Here is a 25,613-nt window from a genome sequence, read left to right on the forward strand (position 1 = left end):
TATGTAAAGGGAAAATTTAGGGTAGCTTAAATCTCATCACGTAGGGATACAGAACTACTATTGACTGAAATGTGTTATCTGTCTAGTATCTATGCTGTGCAGTTTACACTAAATAACGTCCTGAGTACATCGTTATGTACAATGCCTTTCTTACTCACGTGGACTAAGCTTCTCAATGAAGATTTTGCATTACAACAACATCATCTACATGCAAACCCCACCCCCCTTATGAAGCAGGGTTAGAGCTACACAGTTCTCTCCTAAGCCAACATAGGTCACTGCTCAGGTATGGCACAACTGAATCCCAGGTCCCATCCCTTAGTCCAGCCTCACTCTCAGCTGGGGGAAGTGTCTAACAAGAGCTCCACAGCTGCTCTAGGGGATTGTCTAACTTGCTGTTCAGCTCTGATTTTAAGTTTACACACACACACAGAAAAATCAGTCTCATCTGTAAGATTGTTCTAACAAAAGACTTTGTGTGTGTTAGGCTTAAACGTGTAGTCATCTTTCCTCTTCTGGAAAAGGATTACGTCAACACCATGAAAGCTAGAATAATGAAAGAACAAGACCAGATTTGAAGCATCCCATAGAAACTAAATGGCAATTCTTCAAGTCATAGCCTGCAAAAGTCACCTTTCTGCTATCAGGAAGCTGAATCAACTCATTTTGCAGCTGCACAGTCACTAGATGAGATGCAGGTAGGAAAGCATCCCTGGCAGTGAGATAGAGGTGAGGCTGAAAGCAATGAATCTGTGACACTCATTCGATGTTTTGTGAAACAGCATTCTTAATTAGTCATGCAATGGAGAGACAGGGGAGCATGCAGTGTTTGATCCCTCCAGAAGAGGACAGCTGTCTCATCCTACTTGTATTATTGGACATCACTCACCTCAGCTTTCTCCACAAAATTTACCTCCCCCATCAAATACATCCTTTAAAGGAGAATTAGCAGTTCTTATCTAGAATAATTCTAATAGTAAATGGTATCATCAAGTACGTGTATTACAACAACACAGGAGTAAGAACATAGATCACAGTCTACCCATTTCTGTGAGAACATGAGAGAGCTCTCAAGAATATCTCTCAAAAGACTATCTACAGTCTTGCTTAGGGCACAGGCCCATTTCCCTTTAGCAACTCCAAACTGAACTCACTGGCCACAGCTTGGAAAAGTAAAGAGGAAAGAAAAGAATAGACTGTGCCAATTTATAGGTTAGTTACTCATAACAGGACTCTGGACATTTAGATACAGAAATCTGAACAAGATTGTCTGAACTGCACATGAATTCCTGTATCTCCCCCACTGCTTTGAACATTGTTCTTTTACATGTAAAAGCTGCAATATTTCCTTTTAAGTATTCAAAGTGATTATTTACTATTACCTATTTTCTTGAAGGGGAAAGGGCAGATCCTCCCAGTAAACAACTGGTTGCACAGCTGGTGTCAGCAACTGGGACTCATCTTTTACAAACACAGGACGTGCTTTGTTAATCAAGGACTGATTTCTAAGAAAAGGTGGGATCCACTTGACCAAGCAGAACAAAAGCATCTTCGCCAACTGGCTGACCAAAAGCAGAGCAAAAGTGTCTTTGCCAATAAGCTGGCCAACACAGCAAGGCATAAGCAATCCAGGAAGTTTCTGGAGTGCACTGATGGTAACTCCTTAACATGGGTGATTGAGGACCCACCAAGGGAACCTGCTAGACCTCAAACTTACAAGCAAGGAAGAACTGGTCAGAGATGTGAAGGTCAGGGGCAGCCTTGGCTGCAGTGACCATGAGTGGTGGAATTCAGGATCCTGTGAAGAAGGAGCAAGGCAAAAAGCAGGATCACAACCCCAGACTTCAGGAGAGCAGATTTTGGCCAGTTCAGAAGAATCCCACACGATATGACCCTGGAGAGAAGAGGGGCACAGGACAGCTGGTTGATTTTCAAGGATCACCTCTGCCAAGCTCAAGATTGGTCCACCCTGATGTGCAGGAAGTTGGACAAAAGTGACAGGACAAGACTTTCCCTCAGCAGAAGTTAGGAAACACTGAAAGGGGACATTCCCAAGCTGCTGGGCCCTGATGGGATGCACTCAAGGGTGTTGAGGGAGCTGGCTGATAACATTGCAAGGCCACTCTTGATAATCTTTGAAAGACTGTGGTGACTGGGGATGTTCCTAAGGACTAGAAGAGAGCAAATATCCCTTCTGTCTTCAACAAAGGCAAGAAGGATAATCCAGGGAACTACAGGCTGGTCAGCCTCACCTTGATCCCTGCAAAGGTGATGGAGCAAATCCTCCTGGAAGCCCTTTCCTAACAAATTATGTAGATTGGGTGAAGGTGATTGGGAACAGTCAGCATAGATTTATGAAGGGGAAATATGCTTGACCTACCCTCATAGCCTGAGATAACTGGCTCAGTGGATTAGGAGAGCAGTGGATGCTGTTTATTGTGGCTTTAACAAAGCTTTTGACACTGTCTCTTATAACATCCTCACTGACAAACTAATGAAGTACAGGCAAGATAAGGGGACAGACGGGTGGACTGAAATCTGGGTGAACTGCTGCACTCAAAGGGTTATAATTAATGGCATAAAGTCCAGCTGCAGGCCAGTCAGTATTGGTATACCCCAGGGCTTGATACTGGGGCAAGCATTGCTTAACATCTTCATTAGTGACCTAGATAATGGGACAGAGTGCACCCTCAGCAAGTTTGCAGGGGACACACAACTGGGAGGAGTACACCAGATGGGTGTACTGCCATTCAGAGGGACCCTGGCAAGGTAGAGAAATGGGCCAACAGGTACCTCAGCAAGTTCAACAGAGGGAATGCCAATCCTGCACCTGGGGAGGACTAACACCAGGCATCAGGACAGGCTGGGGCCAACCAACTGGAAAGCAACTCTGAACAGAAGGCCCTTGGGGTTCTGGTGAACACCAAGCTGACCATGAGCCAGCAATGTGCATTTGCAGCACAGAAGGCCAACAGCCTCCTGGGCTGCATTAGGAAAAGTGTTGCCAGCAGGTCAACAGAGGTGATCCTTCCCCTCTGCTCAGCCTTGGTGAGATACATCTGGAGTGCTGGGTTCAGTTCTGGGCTCCCCAGTATAAAACAGACATGGACAATACCGGAGAGAGTCCAGTGAAGGACAACGAAGTTAATCAAGGGACTGGAGCACCTGTCATATAAGGAGAGGCCAAGAGCTGCGACTGGGGAAGAGAAGGCTCAGGGGGATCTCATCCATGTGTATAAATACCCGATGGGAGGGAACAAAGAGGGCAGAAACTGACTTCTCACTGGTGTCCAGTGACAGGACAAGAGGCAATGGGCACAAACTGGAATATAAGAAATGTTGTTTAAACATAAAAATGAAAACTTTCTTACAGTGAGGGCATTCAAACACTGGCCCAGAGAGTATGTCGAGTCTCCATCCTTGGAGACATTCGAAACCCAACTTGACATGGCCTTGAATTGACACTGCTCTGTGCAGGGGATTGGACTAGAAGATCTCCCGAGGTCCCTTCCAAACGGAATGATTCTGTGATTAAATTTGGTAGAAAACAAGTAAAAACCCATTAATTTGATTCTTGGATACAGAAAGACTGTTATATTAATTGATTTAATCTGTTTTAAGGCCCTGTAGCATGCATAGCATGCATTCATATTTGGCTCATTTTATGTAGGTGTCCAAGAAAGCAAATTGAGCATAGGAAGGCAGTCCCTAAGTATCTATGCTAATAGCTGAATAAATATTAAGGAAAAGTGACTGATCTGGAGCTACTTTTGGAATGTGTTCAGTGCAGTTTGTGGAAGAAGTTGAACTTAAGTCTACCCACCAAGTCTGAGCTGTTCTAACTAGCTAACACTTACACAACTGTTTTGGATTTATGTGAAATACAATCCAAACCCATTTTAGAAGTCTCTGGATAACTTCTTGGTTGAGTACCAGAACAGTGTTTGTTCAACTGGACATACTTCCTTTACAGCCCAAGTTTAATAAAAAAATTGGGAATGACACATCAGGTAGAAAGAACTCACAGGAATACCCCATTTACAAAGAAGTAATATCCTCACTTTATGGGCTAACACATCTACTTAAATGAACCAAAACTATCATATTGGTGTAAATAAGAGCTGTATCTAAATTTCATTTTAAAAAGCCTCATTTAAAGGTAATAGACTTGATTAGGAGCTAAAAAAACCCTGGGCCTTTAGCCCAGAAATGTCTTGCATGAACTTTTATTACTAATCTAATGAAAACCACATCAAGTCATCAGAAGACTAAAATTGACCTTCTAAACCATGGTGCTAGTAATCGGATAATCCTTATGAGTTACCCAATTAATTACTAATCAATTTGTTATTTAATCATTTATATAGCCATAAAACCCCCATCGCTCAGCATGTCTGTCTCTGGCATTTCCTCCTCTCTCTAATCACCGATGAAGCATGAACTTCTCACCTCCCCACAGACAAGTTTCTTGCTATGCACCTAGATGACTGGGGTCAGGATGGGTGAATGCTGTAGGTAAATGTGTTATCTTTGGGCACGTAAGTGAAAGTCTAGAGCATAGTAACCTCAGGAATTAATGGCAATAAAACCTAACTCCAAATCTGATAACCAAGACCAATTTTACAGACAGACCAGTTATCATAGAATAGCTTACCAAGGAGAAGTATCCCTTAAGCCACTTAATTCTAAATCACTATTTTATAATCTTAAGGAATCTTACATTTGCTTTAACCTCCTGTATGTAACTGGATACCGCAACTGCCCATAGCAATGGTGCCTACCAAAAATTAAGTACTAGACTGGTAGTGGGAAGGAGAGATTTGACAGCTGCCTGCAAAGGGAGACTGGCATTAACGTGTGGTTGTTCTAACAGTGAGTACAAACCACTGAACTCTTACAAACCTCTAGCCTGATTACAAGATTGGCATACTGTGTGGTCGACGAAGACGCCTGCGAGAGAACCTGCATACAGTTTTAGGCAATTATACTGAACATCAGTGCTTCAATGGGACAAGGTCATTCTGTTTCCATTTAAATGTAAAAGCAAAAGCTTCGTGGTCACATACCTCATTGCAACATTGCTGCCATCAATAACTATTGGCCTCAGGTTGTCACCATCCTCTGTCACATCCTCCTGTAGTGGAGACTCTGACCTCTGAGACTCTATGGAAGACGCTTCACGCATTACGCTAGTGTTAGCATTAGTTACAGTCTGATCAGTCTCAGTTTTATTCCCAAGTTTGACAAGTTCTCCCAAAATATCATTTATTAAAGCATCAGTACCAAGTTTATTTAGTACAAGTTGAACCTGCTCTTCAGAGTAACCCAACTTAAGTGCAAACTCCAGTTTGGTTTGATATTCTTTCACCACATCAGGGGGCTTTTTGACTTCCTTAGGTACTACCTGAGCCTCTTCTATCCTAAAGTCTTGCAAGATTTCATTTCTTTTTAGTATATGAGGCTCTAAGCAAGGAGATCGGCACAGCTGTCGGTGAGACTTAGGCAATAAATGTGATTCTGATGCAGAATTATTCAGTCTCTCTGAATCATTATCAGAAGTTGTGCTTTCTTCAGAGTCACAGCTGGAGCTTCCAGAAGTCTCTTCAGATGCCTCCTTGTCTACATCTTCTTTCCTAGAATTAACCTTATCCATCGTTGGCTTCTCCGCCATTGACCAAGGTACAATTGCATTTATTTGTGTGCCAGTGCTCCCTACATAAAGGTGGCCTAAGTCATGCCCCAGATGATCCTTCAGGCCCATGAAGCTGCTGCATGTACTTGACTCCACTTTGCTGTTTTTCTTGTATTCCTGAATATAAAGTGTTCCGTATTCCTAAAGAGAGAACAAAAATGGTGCAACTGGTTACACATATTACTTGTTTTGTATTTTCTTGCTGCTTCCTCAGAACTGCATTTATTCTCTCCCAGCAGAGAAATATGACTTTTTTTTTTTTGAAAAACTTTTCCTAAGGAACATCCATAGCTAAGCAGATAAACAACTGATCATCTGTTTTCTGAGTGTATCAAATGCTTTTACTTAAAACATTTCTAGGAATGGGTTTATGAAAGAATAGGAAACCAAACACTGCACGTTTATGTACTGTAACACAGAGACAGAAGTCTTGTCATGATTTAAAGGAACCGAGATATTTCTTCTAGCTTTAGAAGGTATTGTAACAACAACAAAAAATTTGCATCTATAAAATACTAGAAAAGCTTTTTAAACTAAATACCTTAAACTCTCTGTTGAATAGAAAGAAATCAGCATAGTACTAGATTATCTGGCTTATTAGGCAAATATAAGACATCATAACACATAAAATGAATTAGTAACAGAAAACATGATTAAATAAAAACTTATTTGGCCCTAAAAGACACTATCAGTTCAACTGAATACACTCAAACTATTTCTGAATTCCCTTATAACATGATAATTAAGTCAAGAAAGACTAACTGCTCTCAACAGAGTGCTGTATTACTAACACGTACAGCATTTAGAGACATGGATTAATCTAATGGCCAATAAAGCCAATGGAAGTCTTTGCACTGATTGCATCAGACCATTCATCAAGCCAACAAGGCAACAAAATTAAAAGTTGATTTCAACTCCTGGACTAGATTTGTGAAAGCCTTTTGCTGAATCAAAACTAAATACATAGATAGAAGTCATGCAGGAAGAACGGAAGAAGAAAAGTTGCAGTTTTCTGGACTTCATACACTTGCCACATCAGTTTTTCTGGAGGAATATTGCATAACAGTAGTTATACAGAGGTTAGCTACCCATTTCATCACAAGGATTACTTCCACAATCTACCTTTAAAGGCAGATTGCTACCTCTTTCCCTTGTTTTTTTTCTTTTAAACATGAATCTTTGTTAACTGCTTCAATAAAGAAAGTAAAAGATAAATTATTTCTCATAGATAAAAATGGACCATATGGACCAATTGTACTGCAAGGTTACCATGAAAAAGAAGAATTTACATTAAGGGAAGACTATGAAACAAAGAGTTCTTTCACACTTCCATCTTGCAAGGCAGAATATAAAAGCAAGATATGGAGGCAAAGGACTTCACTTGAACTTGACAGATACATTACAGACACAAATTTCATCATGGAAGATATACTGAGAAAAAACGTTATGTCAAACGGAATCTCTTGATCTATACTAATACAAATTACAGGTATGTCTCACAAACAGCCAAAATTTCTGTCAGCAAATACATTAACTCTCCCATCCCCTTACAGTTTAGCATTTAAGAATGACCCAGTATTTTTAAAATATGGTGTACTTTCCTCTTCTTGGGATAAAGATCTGGGAGTGCACACAAGAGAAATTCACCCAGACTTATGACTAGAGAGAATCAAGCAAAAAATCCAATCTGTGGTTCAGCAAAAGCAGAGTCTATAGGTGCTGAGTGCCAAGACATCACCACTGTGGTGGAGCTTTTTGGTTATGGGGCACAAAAACTTACTTTACCTAAGCATTTCTAGTTAAAATAAATACATACATCTGTCATCAGTGTTTTCATCTCCAACACCTTAATCCAGTCAAGACTGATCTTGTTAGAAGGCAGTAGGGCTGTAATGCTCTCAAGCAGCGTATAAAGGAATATTACTTTCTCTTCCCTCAAAGCTTTGGGATTTCAAGCAACACCACAGATTAAACACAATGAGAATTTAGGAAACGAACCTTTTCACACAGTGATTTATTAACTAACGTAATGCACTCGATGGCACAGTGCTTGTAACAAATCACAACAATATCCCAATAAAAGGATACAGTTAAAAAACCCAACACTGTGGCCTTCGCAGAACTGACACCCAAAAAAAAAAAAAAAGAAATCTCAAACAAGAAACCCCTATTGGAAGCGAGGCTGCTTAGCAACCAGCCTTTAGTTGCTAGGATGCGCTCCTTTAACATACCATCATGAATACTAGCACAGCGAAAGAATAATTTGGTATGAACAAAAGCCCATGAAAGAGAGCGGGACTTAAGTGCGTCTGGTTTCCCCTCGGAGAACAATGCAACTGCCAAACCGATCTGGAAGCCCCGACATCATTGTTCCACCAACCCCACAATCTGCTCTGACTCTAGGAAGTCTAGTTAATGGGCAACACTTTTAAGCTGGACTGAAAAGTTGAGCTGGCTCATGTACCGCCGCCGCAGAATACGGGGAGATAATGGGTCACTGCCTAAATCCGTGTACTGTGAAATGTCATTTTAGTATTGAACTAAAAGTAGAGGGATGGGTTTTTTTGGAAGGGGGAAGGAGGAGGTTGCATATTAACAGCATGGAATAAACAAAGCTTGAAGTGCACTGATCAGAAAGAGGCTTTTTTTTTTTTAGTGTTAGTTAAAATAATACTTAAGTCATTCTCCAATCACTTCTTCCTTGAAGTTTAAGTGCTTTACAGCAACTACAATCATAACACCCTCCACTGGGATTCAAAGAAGCCACTAGCATATGAATGTGTCTGAAGATCAGGCATTATATGAAACATACTTTAGATGACTTGCACATCAACTGCGTATGAAAAATGACCATAAACTGAGCTTTGTCCTTTGTTGGGAATGTATACATAATCAGCCTCGCATCTATCTGCTTTAAGTCTCCTGTCAATCTCCATCTTGCTCCAATATATAATTGCTTCTTTTGCACAGAACTCCACTGTTTTTCAGAAACTATTTAAAGAGTAAGAGAGTAATAAGAGCAGCAACTTTAAAATCTGCCACAGATAGTATATAGTCACCGTACTATGGCTTTAAAAGGGTAGTTAAAATGATGTTTACACTGTAAATCCAAAGCTAAAGATTTCTGAAATAGTTTTGCATAAGCAGTACCCTATTCCTGGCATTTGGCCTAAAGCCTGCATGCAAACTGAATTTATTTTCAGCCAAATTTTTACGTCTGTGAACTTTGTACACCATAGTTGTGATCAGCAGCATCTCTTAGAAACACTAGACTCTGGAGCTCCCAACGTGATGTCCTTTATGAGATTCATTGATTAGAACCATGAAAATCAGATGTCACTGTTGAACACTGCTGGAATTGATTACTTTATCTTGATCTGGTTAGTGAAGAGCAACATGGTAGCCAGTCTATTTGAATGAATTTGTATTCCAAATAAACACTAGTGTACCTATATATAGGACAATGAAGCTCACGAAAACTAGAAAAGATCACATTTATCCAAGGAGTAACATCAGATAAGAACTCCTCCTTACACTCTTTATTTACAAGGAACTCTCATTACATACATATTGTTTTAAAGTATGCTTACTGATACGATGCAATACAGCTAAGAAAAATATCTGCTAAGAATTCTGACTCAACTGAGAGCTAAACAGATGAAATCAGCCGAAAAATTCCTGTCAAGAAAGTTTTCAAATTTTGGTTATGCTCACCACAGCTGAGTAACTGAATTTATGCTTATGAAAAAGTTAATAAAATGGGTAACTCCCAATTTAGACATACTTATGACAACATAAGTTTTAAACTATAGCCTGTTTAAAACTACAGTATCTCACACTAGGCTTGCTGTTAAAGGCCTAAAATACTGTATTACTGAATCAGACATTTATCAAGTATAAGTGCAATACTCTGGATGAGCACTGTGCTACTACATTGTAGAACTGTATTCTTTTCCCATTTCTTAAAAGTCATCACTATTTTCCACTAACCATTAACAATAAGCAGCTCATTAATTCACTTTCACACAAAATATTTCTATTTCTCAAAGGGATGCAGGCAAGTAGATCACCTAATCTTTTAATGTGCATTCAGAATATTTTCTACTTACAACTGAACAGAGAAAAGTAGTTTAATGCAAATTTAATTCACAGAGGAAAATAACAAGGAGTAAAATAGTGTGTCACGTGGCACAGTGTAACAGAAGTTGTGCATTCTCAAAGGACTGTCAAAAGTTTCTGAAGATACATTCTACAGTGAAATAGTTCAGCATGTTTGCACACAGGCAGACTTTTTCTATAAGTCTTCTAAACATAAAATGGAAAATATTGAAATCCCAGTTTTTGAAACACTGTCATTACTTGTCACAAACAGAAGTGCAGACCTGATCAGAAAAGAAAAAAACTGAATGTACCAGTTATCCAAATGATAAAGATACCGCAACAATGCAAATAAAATAATGAATATGTAATAAATACCTACCGCTGTAGTTTCTATGTATTTAATTACCATTGTATTTCAGCGAGTGCTGTTGTCTGCATCATTCTATCCAACAAAGGAAGGATGTCCCATTGAACAGATTGGTTAATGCTCTGGGGCAACAGATGTCTACTGGAACTGCAGGAGACCAGCAACTGGTGGCCTGCCCATCTTCTGAAAACTTTCAATAGACTCATGCATATGTTCACACAATAGGGCATGTGGTTGAAATGCAAACCTCTTTTTAACCCTTTTATATGCTCTCTTTCCCTCCCAACTGATATATGAAGGTCTTTGTTTTGGTTTTTTCTTTACAGGATCCTTGGAACTCATGGAGTATGAGTGTTTGTTCTTCAGCCTAACATCTGAACTCAAAACATAAAACAAAACAGATTAGAAAATTTATAAAAATAGCCAGGCTGGATCTGACACACTTACGAATAGTTTTCAAAGCACAAAACCTTTGACTGGAACATGTTCCCACCTAAGAGCATCCTAATGCTCTATCTCGCACTACGGTGTCTTCAGATAGCCCACAATGGAGCTCTTCCTATTTTCACAAACACAGGAAATTTCACCCATTGTATGGTATAATGAAAACGTTGTTTGATCTTTTTTTTCTTAAAAGCTTTTTCTACCAGTCACAAATTAAAGTAAATAGCAGCTTGTTTGCAAAAAAGTGTAAATACCTATAACTAAGAGTTGAAACCTCCCCTTCCCCCCAGGGGACTAGAGGAGAATTTGTACTGTTGATGGCTACTGCCTACCATACTCAAATTCTTGGAAATACACCATTACCGATGCTTTTGAAAGTTCCTTAATAGAATGCACCGAGATCATCGCTCTTCAATATACTTAATCTTCAGACATAACTGTTTTTCTTTCCCTCTTTTTCCAAGAGACACCCAATGTGTGCAAATTTCAGCCGACACACGCTAGCTACGTTGTCCAAATGCAAACCGATACGCTAAAACACCAGAAAGGTGAAACGTCCCATTTCTGCAGAGAGAAGCCCACATACTTACGTTCGCTGGAAAACACACAGACATTGGTTTCTTGTAGCTGTTCCAGAAGCAACTCCTTAACACGATTTCAGCTGCAGACTTCAGGCAAGCAAGCAGAACAATGAATGGACGAACAGATGGACCCGCGATGTCTTTGCTTAACCTATTACTGAGCGGACGCGGAGCCAATCACGACCCGCAGAGCTCACAATTAGTTGGCCAGGCAGATGCAAGGCAACCTCCCCACCCTGCATCAGGTTCGGAGGTTTCTAAGATAAGCAAGTTGATGTCATTCTCAGGGTCTGCCCCGGGCAGCATGTGTATTAACGAGGGGTGTGCAGCAACAATAGGCCATACAAAAGAGACTAGCAGGCAGCTGCTGTATGAGAGCCAGAGTCATTAGGGAGCAGGCTGCCAACAAGAAACACCTGGCTTGGGCAGACTTCAGCTTCTCCTCATTGTTTCTAATTCATGAAACAAAGAAAGGAATTATTTTTAAGTAGTAAAAGTTGTGAGTTCCTATTAAAATATATCAGTCTTAAGGAATATAATCCCTTCTATTGTGGAAACAAAAAGTTCTTTGTAAGGAAGAATATTAAAGAGAAATAAATCTATCAGTAGCTATTGTAGTCCCCTCTTCTTGTTAGCAAAATTAATCATATTGGTATAAAGTGCACGGAGGTATGAAAGGAACCCACACTGAACACTGAAATGTATTCAGAAACCGCTTTCTGAATCTCCTGACACTTTTGTACATCAGTCAACAAACATAATAAACTTGCATTTACACACAACTCTAACAGAGTACTTGTGGGTAATTTCAATGGAAGGTGAAACTGATTAAACTAAAACCACATAATATTAATATGTGGAATAATGGATATTTTTAAGCAGTGGCATTGAAATAGTAGGGCACTTGATAGAAAGGAACTATGAACCACTCTTTTGTTCTGGAGTCACTCATAACTGTTTGCAACAGAACTTCTTTCCCTTTTATTTCACAGATCTGTTCTAGATGCCAAGATCTTCCTGTCTCTTTGCAATGACAAAATACTGAACAAAAGTCAGGAGCTAGGCCATAGCCAGCTTTTTATTGTTTTTATTTTTATTGAAGTAAGCCACATGGAAATGCAAACCCCAGTCCACACCTCCCCTCCCCACCCAACATTTCTGATACCACCAAGCCCTGAAACACACACATTTAGCAATACAACAGTAGCAAGGTTTGATGCTTGATAAAAAAAAATGACTACTAGAAAAGAGTATTTACTGAACTTCAGCATCAGTATGTGACTAAAAGCAATATTGAGAACCACAGAGGCAGCTGTCCTCTGCTTGGGAGGACAGGCGATCTGCTGGGAAACATCTACTGTGATTTAAAAGAAGAAAAGAATGAGAATAGGTTTGTTAGAACTGTTTTGAGTAATTTCCCAAGCTTTATGTGGATATTAAAGCAATTCAACATAGTAAATGAAATCACATACCATCATGCTATCACACTGATGCATTTATCATGTGCCCAGATATTAAGCTGCAAAGCAGAAACCCCAACTATAGTTTCTCTGCACTGTCCATTAAACACTCCTAAGAACAACTACTAACACGACTATTTTGGAGCTTTTAAGTCGGAGGCAGGGGAGACTCCTCACTAATTTCTGCCACTGTGAACACAAAGAGTAAGAGAAAGCTACCCATGAACACAGTGGGACGCCTGATCTCCAGCACTGGATTAAGCCTCTTTGCAAACAGCGAATAAAAGCAGTGATCTGAAAAAGCTAATCAGTCCCTGCTGTGGTATTTAGACTACCTCAGTTGCTGGTAGTGGATAATGTTAAGCATATTAGAACTTCTGTAGGCAAAATAGGAAGACAGTCCAGTTCACCTATGTCCAAGAACTGCCCTTAAATGCAAGCAGGATCACTTGGCTAGTCACAGTTGAATATCTCCCTGATTAGAGCCAGGCACTTCTTTTGCAATACCAGAAATGCTTGTTTTGCAGAGGACATGTATGATACCCTTTATGTACATCTGTAACAAATTGAGAACTCCATAGCACAGAAGTGGTGTACTTAGGGCTCTACAAGCACAACTAGGGCAAGTGTATGATCTGGTTTAAAAATCTGCCTTAAAAATAAAGTTGTAAGGAGTTTACTCGCGAAGACCTGCCCCCTCAATGCCTTCTACAGTACCAATATGAATACACCCCCCTCCCCACACAACTCTCCATACTCCAAGTGCATGTCTTCAGGGAACCAGGTCTAAACGTTAGTTGCAGATTAATTCATGCTAACGCCATGCTGCAGCACTGACTACGACCAAAGTCAGAACAATCTGAAGACTTATGTTATATTGTTTGATTTACAGAAAATATTCTAGCAAGCTGTAGTTGCATGAATTAAGACGACATTTTCTAATTCTACCTTGTGTACAATGTAAGTTACTTAAACCAGCTACGTGTTCTGGAAGCATCTTCTCAGCTCTTCCCTAAAAGAAGTTGGGCTGTCCACAGTTTACAAGGTGTTGGGTCGTCCTGTTAAATAATGCTTGTGATGACAGAAAAAGCATTCCTATTAAGGTTTAACCAATACACGAGGCTTCCTTCTGTGAACGATGAGCTCCACAAAGAAACCTTAGTAAGAAACACTGTGGCTCTCCCATCACATCTGTGAGAGGCTATAATAGCATCACTAGAAGGTACACAGCGCAAATGGACAAAGCAAGTTCTACTTCTTGTGCTAAAACCTCCAAATCCAATAACCTGACTAGTTCAGCAATCTCCTATTACTATATCTAAAATACAAAGAGCAAATACAAAAATCTAAAATACAGCAAATGTAACAGCTCTTCAAATTTCTGGTCTTGCAAGATCAGTAAGCTATAAACACCTATTTTTGTGGCTCCTAGAGATCGCACATTGTGTACAGTGCCCATCGGGTCCCTAATGCCACTTGATTAAACAGCAGGCCAGCACAAAATCCTGAACTGGCTGGAGGTGATAGGCTCAGGGACTCCATGGTGGAAGGAGATTTCCGAACAGCGCACAGCAAGGTGATGGGATGCTGCAGAGGCATGGACCAGGGTGAACCTCTCAGCGGGGCGAGGGGTGAGGAGGAGAACGTCCCCTCCCCTCCACTGCCCAGTTTGGTATGAAAAGCATGCATGGGAGGATCAGAAAGACCAAAGGAGGGAGAGCTGGAGCAGCTGGGAAATTCAGACAGTGTAGGCTAAAGATATTAGGAAAGCACTACTATAAGGGGAAAAAACCACCCTAAAAAAAAAGCTGCTAGTTCCAGTCAATTCTTGTTGTTTCAAACATGTTGAAAACAAAGCCTTATTTAAAAACAAATTATTTTATGCAAACATACAAAACGGTCATTCTGTAACTCAAGTGGTATTACTGCAGCAATTAGAAAGACAACTTGTCCCATTAAAGTATTTCATTATCTTTTATTGTAGAACTTTATGCTAAACCTCCAGTAATAAATGCAAGAATACACTGCACAAGTTAAATCAATCACATACAATTGCGTTTATGAAGTAGAAATGAAGTTGTATGCTACAGACAAAACTCACTGCTGTGCCATTGCAAAATATCCTACATTTACTGTTGGACTTGGGAGCTGCAAGGGAGATGCTTATCTTTAAAATTACGAGGTGGCAATACAACAGAAATTCTTCTTTTCCACTTATTATGTTAAGAGATGCAAACTACCTTAAGTAGAACACTTTGAAAGAAGTTTACTTAGTTTTGAGGAATAGTAAGTGGTACTCTAGACTGTATCTACACACAGTCATAAAAACAAACAAAAAGCCACCACCACTCTACAGCCATACAGAGGAATGAATTAAATGACCAGTAAAAAGAGCACAGAATTCAGAAAAACATCTGATATTATGATAAAGATGAGTAAGGCTTTGCCTAGAGAATAACTAGCCTTTAAAAAAAAAAAATTTACAAGGATCAACTGCATTTTCAAATGCAGTGTAATTTCTCTGTAGAAAAATACGCACTTTCAAATGCATTAAAACAAAGCAAAGAGTTCTTTCACTCTTTGAAAGAAGACTCAGCTGCCTGTAGTTATCCTTAAAATTTAAAAAAGCAGAGATGCATTTTCCTGCAGGCCATCATCTTAAAAGAAGGTTAGAAGGTCTACAGTTTCTACTATAATCCCATAGATCATCAGTATTGACTGCATGCAAGACTCGAGCAAACTGTTGCAACATTTATCATGACATTCTCTAATATGTTTTGAAGAGAAGACGAAAACCCTAAGTTTTATCAGAAGTGATTAATTTTTTGCTAACCACGGGTATAAACAGATCCAGTCTTTCCTTGTCTGTAGGTAGACAGAGGCCATGACCATGAGCTGTTCGTCATGAGACGACAAGGTGCCTGCCTGCAGCTGCACCTAACTGCACAGCTTGCCTACATTAGGAGTCCAACAAGCTTGAGCCATACCAGCCGACCACGCAGAAAGCATAAAGCAGCATTCTGCAACAGCAAAAACACTGGCATCACCCGTCAGTATCACACTGAGAAGTAGCTCCTGAAATGAGATACGTTTTCTGAAGCAAAGACTTTCATTTTGAAAGTGAATAGTTTTGATGATGTGACAAAATAAAAACCCACTATGTTTACCTAAGAGGATAATGAAAAAGTAGTTGCCTCAGCACCATAACTTCGGATATCCATTGTAGGCATGGATCCCTAAGCAAAGCTCCTTCCGCAGTATCACAGAATCATTAAGGTTGGACAGGACCTCTGGAGGTCATCTGGTCCAAACCCCCTGCTCAAGCAGGGCCACCTAGAGCTGGTTGCCCAGGACCCTGTCCAGACAGCATCTGAGTATCTCCAAGGATGGAGACTCCACAACCTCCCTGGGCAATCTGTGTCAGTGCTCAGTCACCCTCACAGTGTTTCCTGATGTTCAGAGGGAACCTCCCGTGTTTCAGTCTGTGCCCATTGCCTCTGGTCCTGTCCTTGGACACCACTGAAAAGAGCCTGGCTCTGCCCTCCTTGCACCCTCCCTTTTGGTATTTATACACATTGATAAGATCCCCCCTGAGCCTTCTCTTCTCCAGGCTGAACAGTCCCAGCTCTCTCAGCCTTTCCTCATAGGAGAGATGTTCCACTCCCTTAATCATCTTTGTGGCCCTTTGTTAGACTCACTTCAGTACATCCTCCATGTCTCTCTCGCGCTGGGGAGCCCAGCACTGGACACAGCACTCCAGGTGTGTCTCACCAGTGCCGAGCAGAAGGGAAGGATCACCTCCCTCGACCTGCTGCACCATCCCTCCTAACACAGCCCAGGACACTGCTGGCCTTCTCTGCCACAAGGACACATCGCAGGCTCAAGGATTTTCCCATTTTTAAGTGGATGCTCCAACTCAAGCATAGTTAAAACCTGGCACAAACATACAAGTCACTATAACCATACCTGCACACAGGGCATGCACACACAGACGGCATGATCACAGAAGTCTTGTTTGCAAGGGCAGTAAGTCACATGGCCAGAAATTCTTGGGTTTTTTTGGGAATAGACACCCAAGAGCACTGCGCCAAATGTGTCAGGGAAATGTTTTCCTTCACTAGGCACATAAGCAATGTGACCATTTCCACAGTTTTGCCAGTTAAGGTTCAATTTTGCAACTATGCCTGTGTTCGTAGGGGTAGATCCCTCCACTCCCTGCTCTGATAGAGCCACGTGTAAGACCCAGCCCATTCTGTGAGTCTTCCTTTAGGACCAAGGCCTCAGTTACTGTTTCCTCTCTGAAAAAAAAAATTTTATTTTATTTAAAAATGCAACTATAAAGGAAAAATACAACTGCTGCCACTAGCACCAAGTGGTAGGTCTAACAGACTTTTTAGCTTTCTTTAAGATTGCACTTATACAGTATCTTGTCTTTGTTTCTGCCCTTTTTGGGGATGCAAGAGCCTAAAACATCTTAAGTTATTAAGAAAATTACCCAAATTAAAATTCTTTAAAAAAAAAAAAATCACCTGCCACTGGTTTTCAAATTCCAGTCTACAAACACCAAAGGGTCTATCCTATTTTTACACACTTTGCCAAAGAAACCCAAGAAAATCCAACCTGCAGTTCAGCTACTCCAGTGCTGGGCCTTCCAGCTCTACCGGAAAGTTTTTAGAGGTCTGCAAGCCAGAAAACGTTGAAAACGCCTGCCACGCACTAAGATGGCTGTCGAGCAACTGCTCTCATCAACACCAGAGCAGCGTGGAACACGCTGCCGATTTCTGCAACAAATGGGGGTACAGTGTTTATTTCAAGATTATCGCTGGAGGGCACTCTGATTAATTTCTTTCTTAATTTTATTATTTATGAATTGAAGCAGAGACACTGAGATACAAAGCACTCTAGGAAAAAAAAACCCAAAACTTTCCAACGATACACATTAGATTTGATCTCTTCCCACTTCCAGAATGAGTCACGCTGTCTGGATGCTTTCTGAGCATGAAAATTTGAACTGTCTAATTAACTTTCCCTGTGACAATATTGGGCAGCCAGACAATGCCTACAACTGTACAAAGTGTACGCCATCATGCTTAGCAAAGTACTTTTATTCAAATTTGTTCTGTCAGAAGAAAATCCTCTAACAAAACTAACACGGTTATGTGAAAAAAAAGTATTCTCTTCATTTAAATACAAATTTAAGACACTTAGCTAGTCAACCTAACATCTTTTATCTGTGCCACAGACTATTATTAAGAATTTGAAAGACTCGTCAGAGGAAAATAGGCCTCTCAAACTGTCTAGCAACATGGCCAGGTTGTGTTTCAGGTCATGCTGCTGGCAACAGAGCTCCATAATCTCCAGGGTTCCTGGACGGAGTTCAAGGTGTTGGTTGGACTCTGTGTCGCCCTAAATGGCTTCACAGGGCTATGCTTATTTGAGAGACAATTCCTGTGCCTGTACCACACGGCTGCAGTTGTCATTTTGGACTGGAGCCTTCTGCGAGAGAGCTGCCAGCAGCAGATTTTCTGCAAGACTTTCAGCCTTGCCATTTACTCTCTACCGGGATGAAAGAGCCAGAGAATACGTTATGGTCCAATTTTTTACCTGGATTTAGTAAGTTAAAAATTGGGGAAGACAAGAGACGGTCATGCGGTTTGTCGAGACACACTTAGTATATAATTATTTCTTACTTTCTGGGGAAGCTTTTAATAGACCTGACAAGTAGCAACAATAGCCAGATCTTACAGAAAGTGGGTTACTGTAGCTGCAAATCCAAGTTCAAAAATAAACAGAAAGAAAATAGCTACACAGAAGTCTATCTTACTACCTGTCATTTAGGTATGGCTTTTCTTCAGATTTACTGTATCCCTGAACTGAGGAGAGACCACCAGGAAGTCCCCACACTGAACTACGTACACCAGGCTTCGAAATCATAGTATTTTATATGTTAATAAAACAGCTTGCTCACTTTTGTTTAATAACCTAATATATCAAAAAGAGACGAACCATCTGTTAGTGATTTCATATAATTTTTGTAGATCTTCAGAGTCGTTTCATTCTGACCTCAGAAGTTTGCAGCTTTTAAAGTAGAAATTAATATTGCAGACCAAATTTCCTTATGTTTAGTCTCCACTTTACGAATCTTTTTTCTCCCCCCCCCCCCCCGCCTTTTTTTTAAGTTGGAAACCCAACTAGATTTTAGTCTTGTGACTACCTGCACAGATTCCTTCATTAAGGTTAATATTTCAAGCCCTCTTTGGCCCCCAGAGCTCACATTTTACTTTTCAGAGTTCCACCATGTCATGAAGTTAGATCTGACAATGACAGGTGCAAATGAGAAGACCTCATTCAAAACTGGTGATGCTATTAACATTTAGAATTAAGTAATTTAGTTTGGAAGGGATCTCCGGAGGTTAGCTAGTCCAACGAACCCCCACTCAACACAGGGTCAGCTACAGTAGGTTGCTCAGTGCCTTTTCCAAGTCAACTTCTGAGCATCTCCAAGGCTGGAGATTCCACAACCTCCCCAGGCACCCGTCCCAGTGTTTAAGTATCCTCACGGTGACATTTTTCTTCATCTGCAGCCAGAATTTCTTCACTGTAACTTGCAACTGCTGTCTCTTGTCCTTTTGCTGCATGCCTCCAGATAGAGTACTCTGTCTTCTCTATACCCTCACATTATGCACTTGAAGACAGCAATAAGATCCCCCTTAGTCTTCTCGTAGTAAGGCTGAACAAGTTCAGCTCTCACAGCCCCTCCCTGTACGTGATGTACTTCAGCCCCCTTATCACCCTGGTAGCCATCCACTGGACTTGCTCCAGTAAGTCAGTGTCTTCTCCTGTCCTTTGCATTTCGAGCACTGTGTCCAGTTTTGATCTCCAATCTCATCAGTGGCAAAAAGAGGCAAATGATCACTCCGCTTGATCTGCTGGCTACACTCTTGCTCATACAGCCTATTTGGCCTATTACCTATTTCTGCAACATCATCTTGCACTTAGCAAGGGATGAGGCTTTACATTTCACAAAAGCATTCCATGTCAGCAGATGAACTAAACTCTATTTACAATGCCCACTGGAGGCATCTGTTTTCAGTCTGCCCGCTACAAATGTTTTCTCTCCAGAGCTCCCACAGGCATATGGATGAGCGTATCCAAGCTGCAGATGAACAATTCAAACTGCTCACAGAAGCAAGTAGAGCACAGCAAGAAAGATCAGCCTTACGATGATGATGCTTGTTTTCACACTAATGAGTTTGCTTATCTGAGGTCTCCCTTGCGACAGCTGTATACATCAAAAGATAACCAATTTGTAACATACTAATGTCTGAAATTTAGCAAGGTGTCCTGTGTGAACTAGACTGCTACCACAGCCTCAGGAAACTTTGGAGCTGCCAGTTTTATGAAACAAATCAGATGGAAGACCATCACCAAATACTGAACAAAACCTTATGGAGAGACCGTGCATGGTACCAACACAGTTAAACTTATCAAAGCCAAAGAGCACTTACTCCAAGTCTTGAAAAAGACTGGCTGCGTAATTCCACAATGCAAACCCATGCTAAGATCTGTGAAGATCTTAGCTTGTGAAGATCCCCATGTGGAGATCTGTAGCTTAATTTCTCCTAATTTATCAGGCAAGGGTGGTTTACCAAGTTTCACTTATAACATAAGCGATGGTCAATTCAAAGAAGGCAAAGAGCTCACAAGAAAGTCGCAACTTTGAGTAGTCCTGCTAATAAAGTCAAACTCCAGCTACTGGGCACCACCTAAACACATTTATGAGCGACGCAGTCTTTTGCTGGAACAAGATGAAAGTCACATCAATGTATGCATGATACCAGATGTTATTTTCTTCCACACAACGGCTACAATAAAAAGCTATTAACAGACAAGCGAACAAGTGGCTAGGGAAACAACAGCTGAAGCAGAAACTCTTGATTTTTATCTTGCAGCAGGAAGCATGGGCTGTAGCTCAGCAACAACTTCAAGAAACCCAGACTGTAATCCCAACAGCGACAGTTCCAGAAACACTAATGAGTCCAACTCACAGTTCGGCAAGAGCAGCAAAAGCCCAGTTGGCAGCCCAGCAAGAACAGCAGCAGCAATCCCAGAAGCAGCTGCTACAGAGACTTGTGAACCCAGGTGCACAGCCCTGGGCACTTGTACATCATAGCCCTTCCCTAGCCAGAACAAACCGTTTCCAGAGGTGTATCTGGCATTACAAATAGCACGTATTGGAATTATTGCTGAAGGAGAAATCATCTGAGGTTTTCAAATCAGTTGAATGTTTTAAGGTGGAAAGCCTTAGGGGATGCTGCTGCAAACTATGAGGCGCTCAGACCCTCCACGTTATCCAAGTGGAGGTCTCCATGAAAGCCTTGATGGTACTTTTTACAAGAGAAATGTCTCTCATCAAGGATGAGGCCATGCATTGATGCTGAAAAGATTAGATAACTCAGCGATTCAAACATTAGCTTTACAGATGAGGAAGAATTGAAAAGAGCTGTCAAGAGTCAGGGCACCAACTATAAAAGTGACTAGGAAAGCACAGAGATGAGGATTTACAGATACCAGCTACTTACATTAACAGTTCTTGCAGAACAAAAGGAGACTAGGAAAGTAGCTTCTGTTAAAGTAAATGCAATCTGTCCCTTTTCCAGCCAATCTCTGCCAAACCACCGAATTTCATTAGTCCTAAGATAAAAGGTCTAAGTCACAGCACAATAGAAATTTTCAGCTCATCGCAAAACTTTAAAGTTTGATGGGACTGATTCATTGATTTCGCAACTTAACACATTACTTTTTACAGCTCATAGGGGAGGATGGCTCACACAAATTGGTCATTTAGGAATTATCATGACAGTTTTTGTCAATTAGTAAAGGACTCAAGGATTTAAGACTCTTCCCAGCCTCTGAGCTTTACCTACTCGCAGCAAGCAGACCGCTTTTCAGGTATTTGCAATAACCTGTGTCACATTTACTGCTGAACACCTCCAGCTTCACTGACTTTCCCAATCTCTGGCACTCCTCTGCAACTTTCAACCACCTCCCAAGACATTCCTTTCATACCAAAAGAAATTACTGTATTTCTTCCATTGGGAGGATTATTAACGTCCGTTAAACTCTCCTGCACTCCCAACCACTGAATGTCTTGCTTTGTCTCTTCCCTCGCCTCTCCCCACTCTTTTCTCAAAATATCAGCTTCCTATTAAGTAAAATCCCTCCTCCTGAACATAGCTTTAGTTTCCTCACTATCCACCCTCAAGAAAACTGTAATTTTAACACAGAATACATTTTAAACACTTTGTATAATCTTGCAGAAGTTTTATGCAAAGAACACATTTATCCTGAAAGAACTCGGAACCAAATCACTTTGGTCTAAAACAGACATATTGGGAGCTCTATTTGTGAGCACGTAGGAGCTTTCTACATTTAAAGGACAGCAGATCCTGGGATGGTCTAGCATTCTATCCTGTATCTATCTACCCATATACACACACATACATGTACATAAACAGACATCTCCCCTCCCAGGGAGGGGGATGACGTACGTCAAATTTTGAAGTGTTACACTCGTGTCATAAATCAAGCAAATACAACCTTAAAATGGGCAGGCAGTCAGGAGAGGTAGTCGGGTGCATGCTGTGAGGAGAGCCTGGAAGAATGATGAATCTCGCAGTTGGAGAGGGTGAGCTTCGTTACTCCCCAGGGCAAACTTTGAAAAGGTCTTGTCTGGACCTTTCCAGTCGGGACAGCAGAAGCACAAGTCTTAAAATTAAAGTACTCTTCAAAACATTCTCATTCTGCAGCTATGATTCAAGAATGAATGGAGCTTGAGTTTACCAAAAAGCTAAAATAATTCCTTAACTGGGGAATACAATATCCTTGCAGAATGGGAAAGTCAGTGTCAAGTGTCAAGCCCAGCACTTCATACTAAGCAAAATACAATTTGGATTTTTGGTAGTGCAAGCTCAGCCTTTTACACAAGAAATGTGATCTAACCTGAAGTAATCAATCCTGATAGGTAAAAGAGAAATGCCTAGTTCATCTAAGCAGAAAGCCCCAAGGTTATAAAAACCTTCCTCAATTTCTGCTCATCACTGAACAACACAGTAAGGAACATGCTTTTTGACAGAGCCTCAAGCTGTTACACAAAAATATTTAAAGATGCAGAGCTTTACAGTGAAAAACATCCATACAGTATTTTTCTCCTCTAACTCTGGAGAGCTGCCTATTCCACAAGACATTCAGAAGAAAAAATACGGAGAGATAAAAAAATAATAATTCTAAAAAAAGAAGAAGAAGAAGAAAAGAGGCAGGGGGAAGAGATAGGAGGAGAGAAATGCCTCATAACTCTACCAGGAAGGCAATTATGAGCAGATTACAATTGATTTTCTATCTATGTGCTAACTGGAAATGACTACAGTTTGAGACCAGGAGGTAAGAAAAATGACTCTGCTTCTTGTTACACCGTCTCACCTCTGCTTTTGTTATATTCTGCCTTTAACATACAATTTAGTAACTAAAATGAAGTCAATTCTTTCAAGCATAAAAATACGGGCTTGTTCAATTAATGGGTTTCTTGCTTCAAACATATGGCAGAAGTAGTACATTTACTGTAAATATTTAGCAAGCTTGAAGACAGGAGGCATTTTAAACATAACTATACATAATAAGAGATATAAAGCATCACTATACAGTAACTTCAGTCCGAGGTTCTCTTCTTCTGAAGAGACAGAAACATTTCAGTCTCTTCATAGAAACAACTGACTACAGACTTTGTACAATATCTGTTTCTTACGGTATCTCAGATAAAATTTCCAGTACTACAAGACAAAAAACGAAGTGTAACCACCTTAATCACTAATAAGGCTGCTGGCTGTATGTCATGGCAACAAACACTATGGAAATGAGTGAATGATGAAATCTCTCTTGAATAACTTAAAAAACCCCTTATCTATTACTTCCTAGCTACATGTGGGACACTGCTTCACATAACAGCAAAAGCAGCAGAATAATATTTACGGAACAGGAAAAAGAGGAGTTTTACACCATAACCTTACACATCATACATTTTCTAACCTTCCTCCTAGTTACCATAATCCCCTCCCCCCCTTTCTTACTACTGTCACTCTCTTTCAAGCACTTCAGTTTTTAAGAATTATTTAAAATACAGACTACGAAGAGATCCATGACAGGAAGCTGAGGCTAGCAAAATTCAGATTAGGGTCTGTTTTAATTAAAAAACAAAGTGCAACCAGCAAAAAAACTACACAGACTTTAAGTGTTGAAGGGCAGATTTTTATTTTTTTTTCAATTACTGGTTCAAGCCAGAAGTTATGGATCTGATGCAGGAAATACCAAACAAGATTTTATTACTTCTGTAATGAAAGAAGTCAAACTAAATCACACATCTCCTTTCTACCGAACACAGAGTTGCTTAGCCATAGCCATTTCTGAGTATAACAAAAACCGACCTCAGCCAAGCAAGTTCCTCGTTTCACTTCACGCTGACTTTGAATTGTCTTTTTCCAGCTCGCTTAAAGAGTATTTTCAACTGCACATAGGATGTATAAGATCTCAGAAGAAAATCTCATAAGGTTTTCAACTTACCTAAGTAAAATTGAACAGTAAATAGGTTTTATCAAATATCAAACTGATTCAAGTCTCATCAACTGCAAGGGTAGTTTTCTTCAAAAAAATAAACAGCTTGGTAATATCAATAATGTTTTTAAAGGTTGGTATAACCCAGAGAAGCAGGCAGTGAAATCACTCCAGCAGACTGCTGCTCAGCTCAGCAGTCAGCCTGAAATGCACAATCTACACAGATGAGTCAAGTCTGGATAATCCCTTCATGCTCTGTCAGGTTGAGAGCATGGGGTTTGTTTTTAAATTACATACCTTCAATAAACTCCACTTCTCTTTGCATTTACATTTTAAGTTGATATTTTTTAAAGTGTGTTTTGATTTGCAAATGCCTAAAAATATGGTTAGTGGAGCTCTGTCTATCAGGACCTCATAAATAATAACTGCCTTTTTAAAAGGATCACAAACTGTAATGGTAATTACAAGATCACTGAGTGACTGCTGCCCTGTGGAAGTCTAGTGGTAATAACCATGTTGGACTAAAACCATAAATACAGCAAGGTCTGTGGAGAGATGAAATACCTTGAATTGGTTCAACTACCTCCATTAGGAAAAAAAAGAAAGTTTTTGAATTCTCAAGCTAAGTGGTCCAATTAATAAAAAAGAAGGGAGAAGGGGGAGAGAGCAAACAGAAAAACCTTTCCCTATTTCCCTAAAATAGTTGCAAATGTGTTTTATACTGACATAACAAATTCTCTTTAAAATGACAACATGCTGCAATTTTGATCCATTCACTACAGTACAGTCTGGTGAAGTGTAATCTCACCCTGGAGCATCACCAGCTAGAAAATTTAGTTCATTAAGATTTATCTAATACAGTACTGGAAGAAGTGTTACCGTGAACTCACTGGCTCGCTATATGGGCAAACGCTAAGTGGCAAGGAGATGGTGGAAGAGGAAGTACCCTGCCGCTTTGAAAACCCAGACATACTTGAATGGTTTATTTTCTTTCCAGATCAAAAGACTATGCTACTGCTATCTTAAGTACGCTGTTAATTGCATAACCCTAAGAGCTGCAATTATGAATTATGTCTCCACTTTGCAAACACAGACCAAGAGGACAAGACACAGTAAACAAGACATTTCAATACATCTGCTGTTAAAGAAGTGTGGTCTACTGTTCAGCAGGATGGGTTTATTTATTCCAACTTTCAGCAACACCATCACGTAAGGGCTATTTGGCCCTGTCAAAGCTACCAAACCAGAGGCCCGGGAGTGCCAGACAGGACCAGGACCGGCTGCAGAAGGTGCTGTACAAACACAGCACGGCAGAGTTTCCTCCCCTGGGGACATTATAAAATAACGTCACTGCTCCACAAATA

General features: G+C 40.4%; 1 protein-coding gene across 4 annotated transcripts in view; it reads right to left on the reverse strand.

Moving 5' to 3' along the window:
- Window positions 1–25,613, reverse strand: part of ZC3H12C (zinc finger CCCH-type containing 12C) — a 45,800-nt gene that overhangs the window by 19,096 nt on the left and 1,091 nt on the right. For 3 of the 4 annotated variants that reach the window (XM_072850570.1, XM_072850569.1, XM_072850572.1), the window contains exon 2: window positions 5,067–5,833. In XM_072850570.1, coding sequence (XP_072706671.1) covers window positions 5,067–5,761 — 695 coding nt within the window. In that variant the 5' untranslated portion in view covers window positions 5,762–5,833. Of the gene's footprint in view, window positions 1–5,066; window positions 5,834–22,245; window positions 22,300–25,613 lie in introns of those variants that run through there. The other variant, XM_072850571.1, reaches the window with a different exon arrangement.

This window comes from Ciconia boyciana, chromosome 1 (assembly GCF_034638445.1).
Source record: "Ciconia boyciana chromosome 1, ASM3463844v1, whole genome shotgun sequence".
NCBI classification, from domain to species: domain Eukaryota; kingdom Metazoa; phylum Chordata; class Aves; order Ciconiiformes; family Ciconiidae; genus Ciconia; species Ciconia boyciana.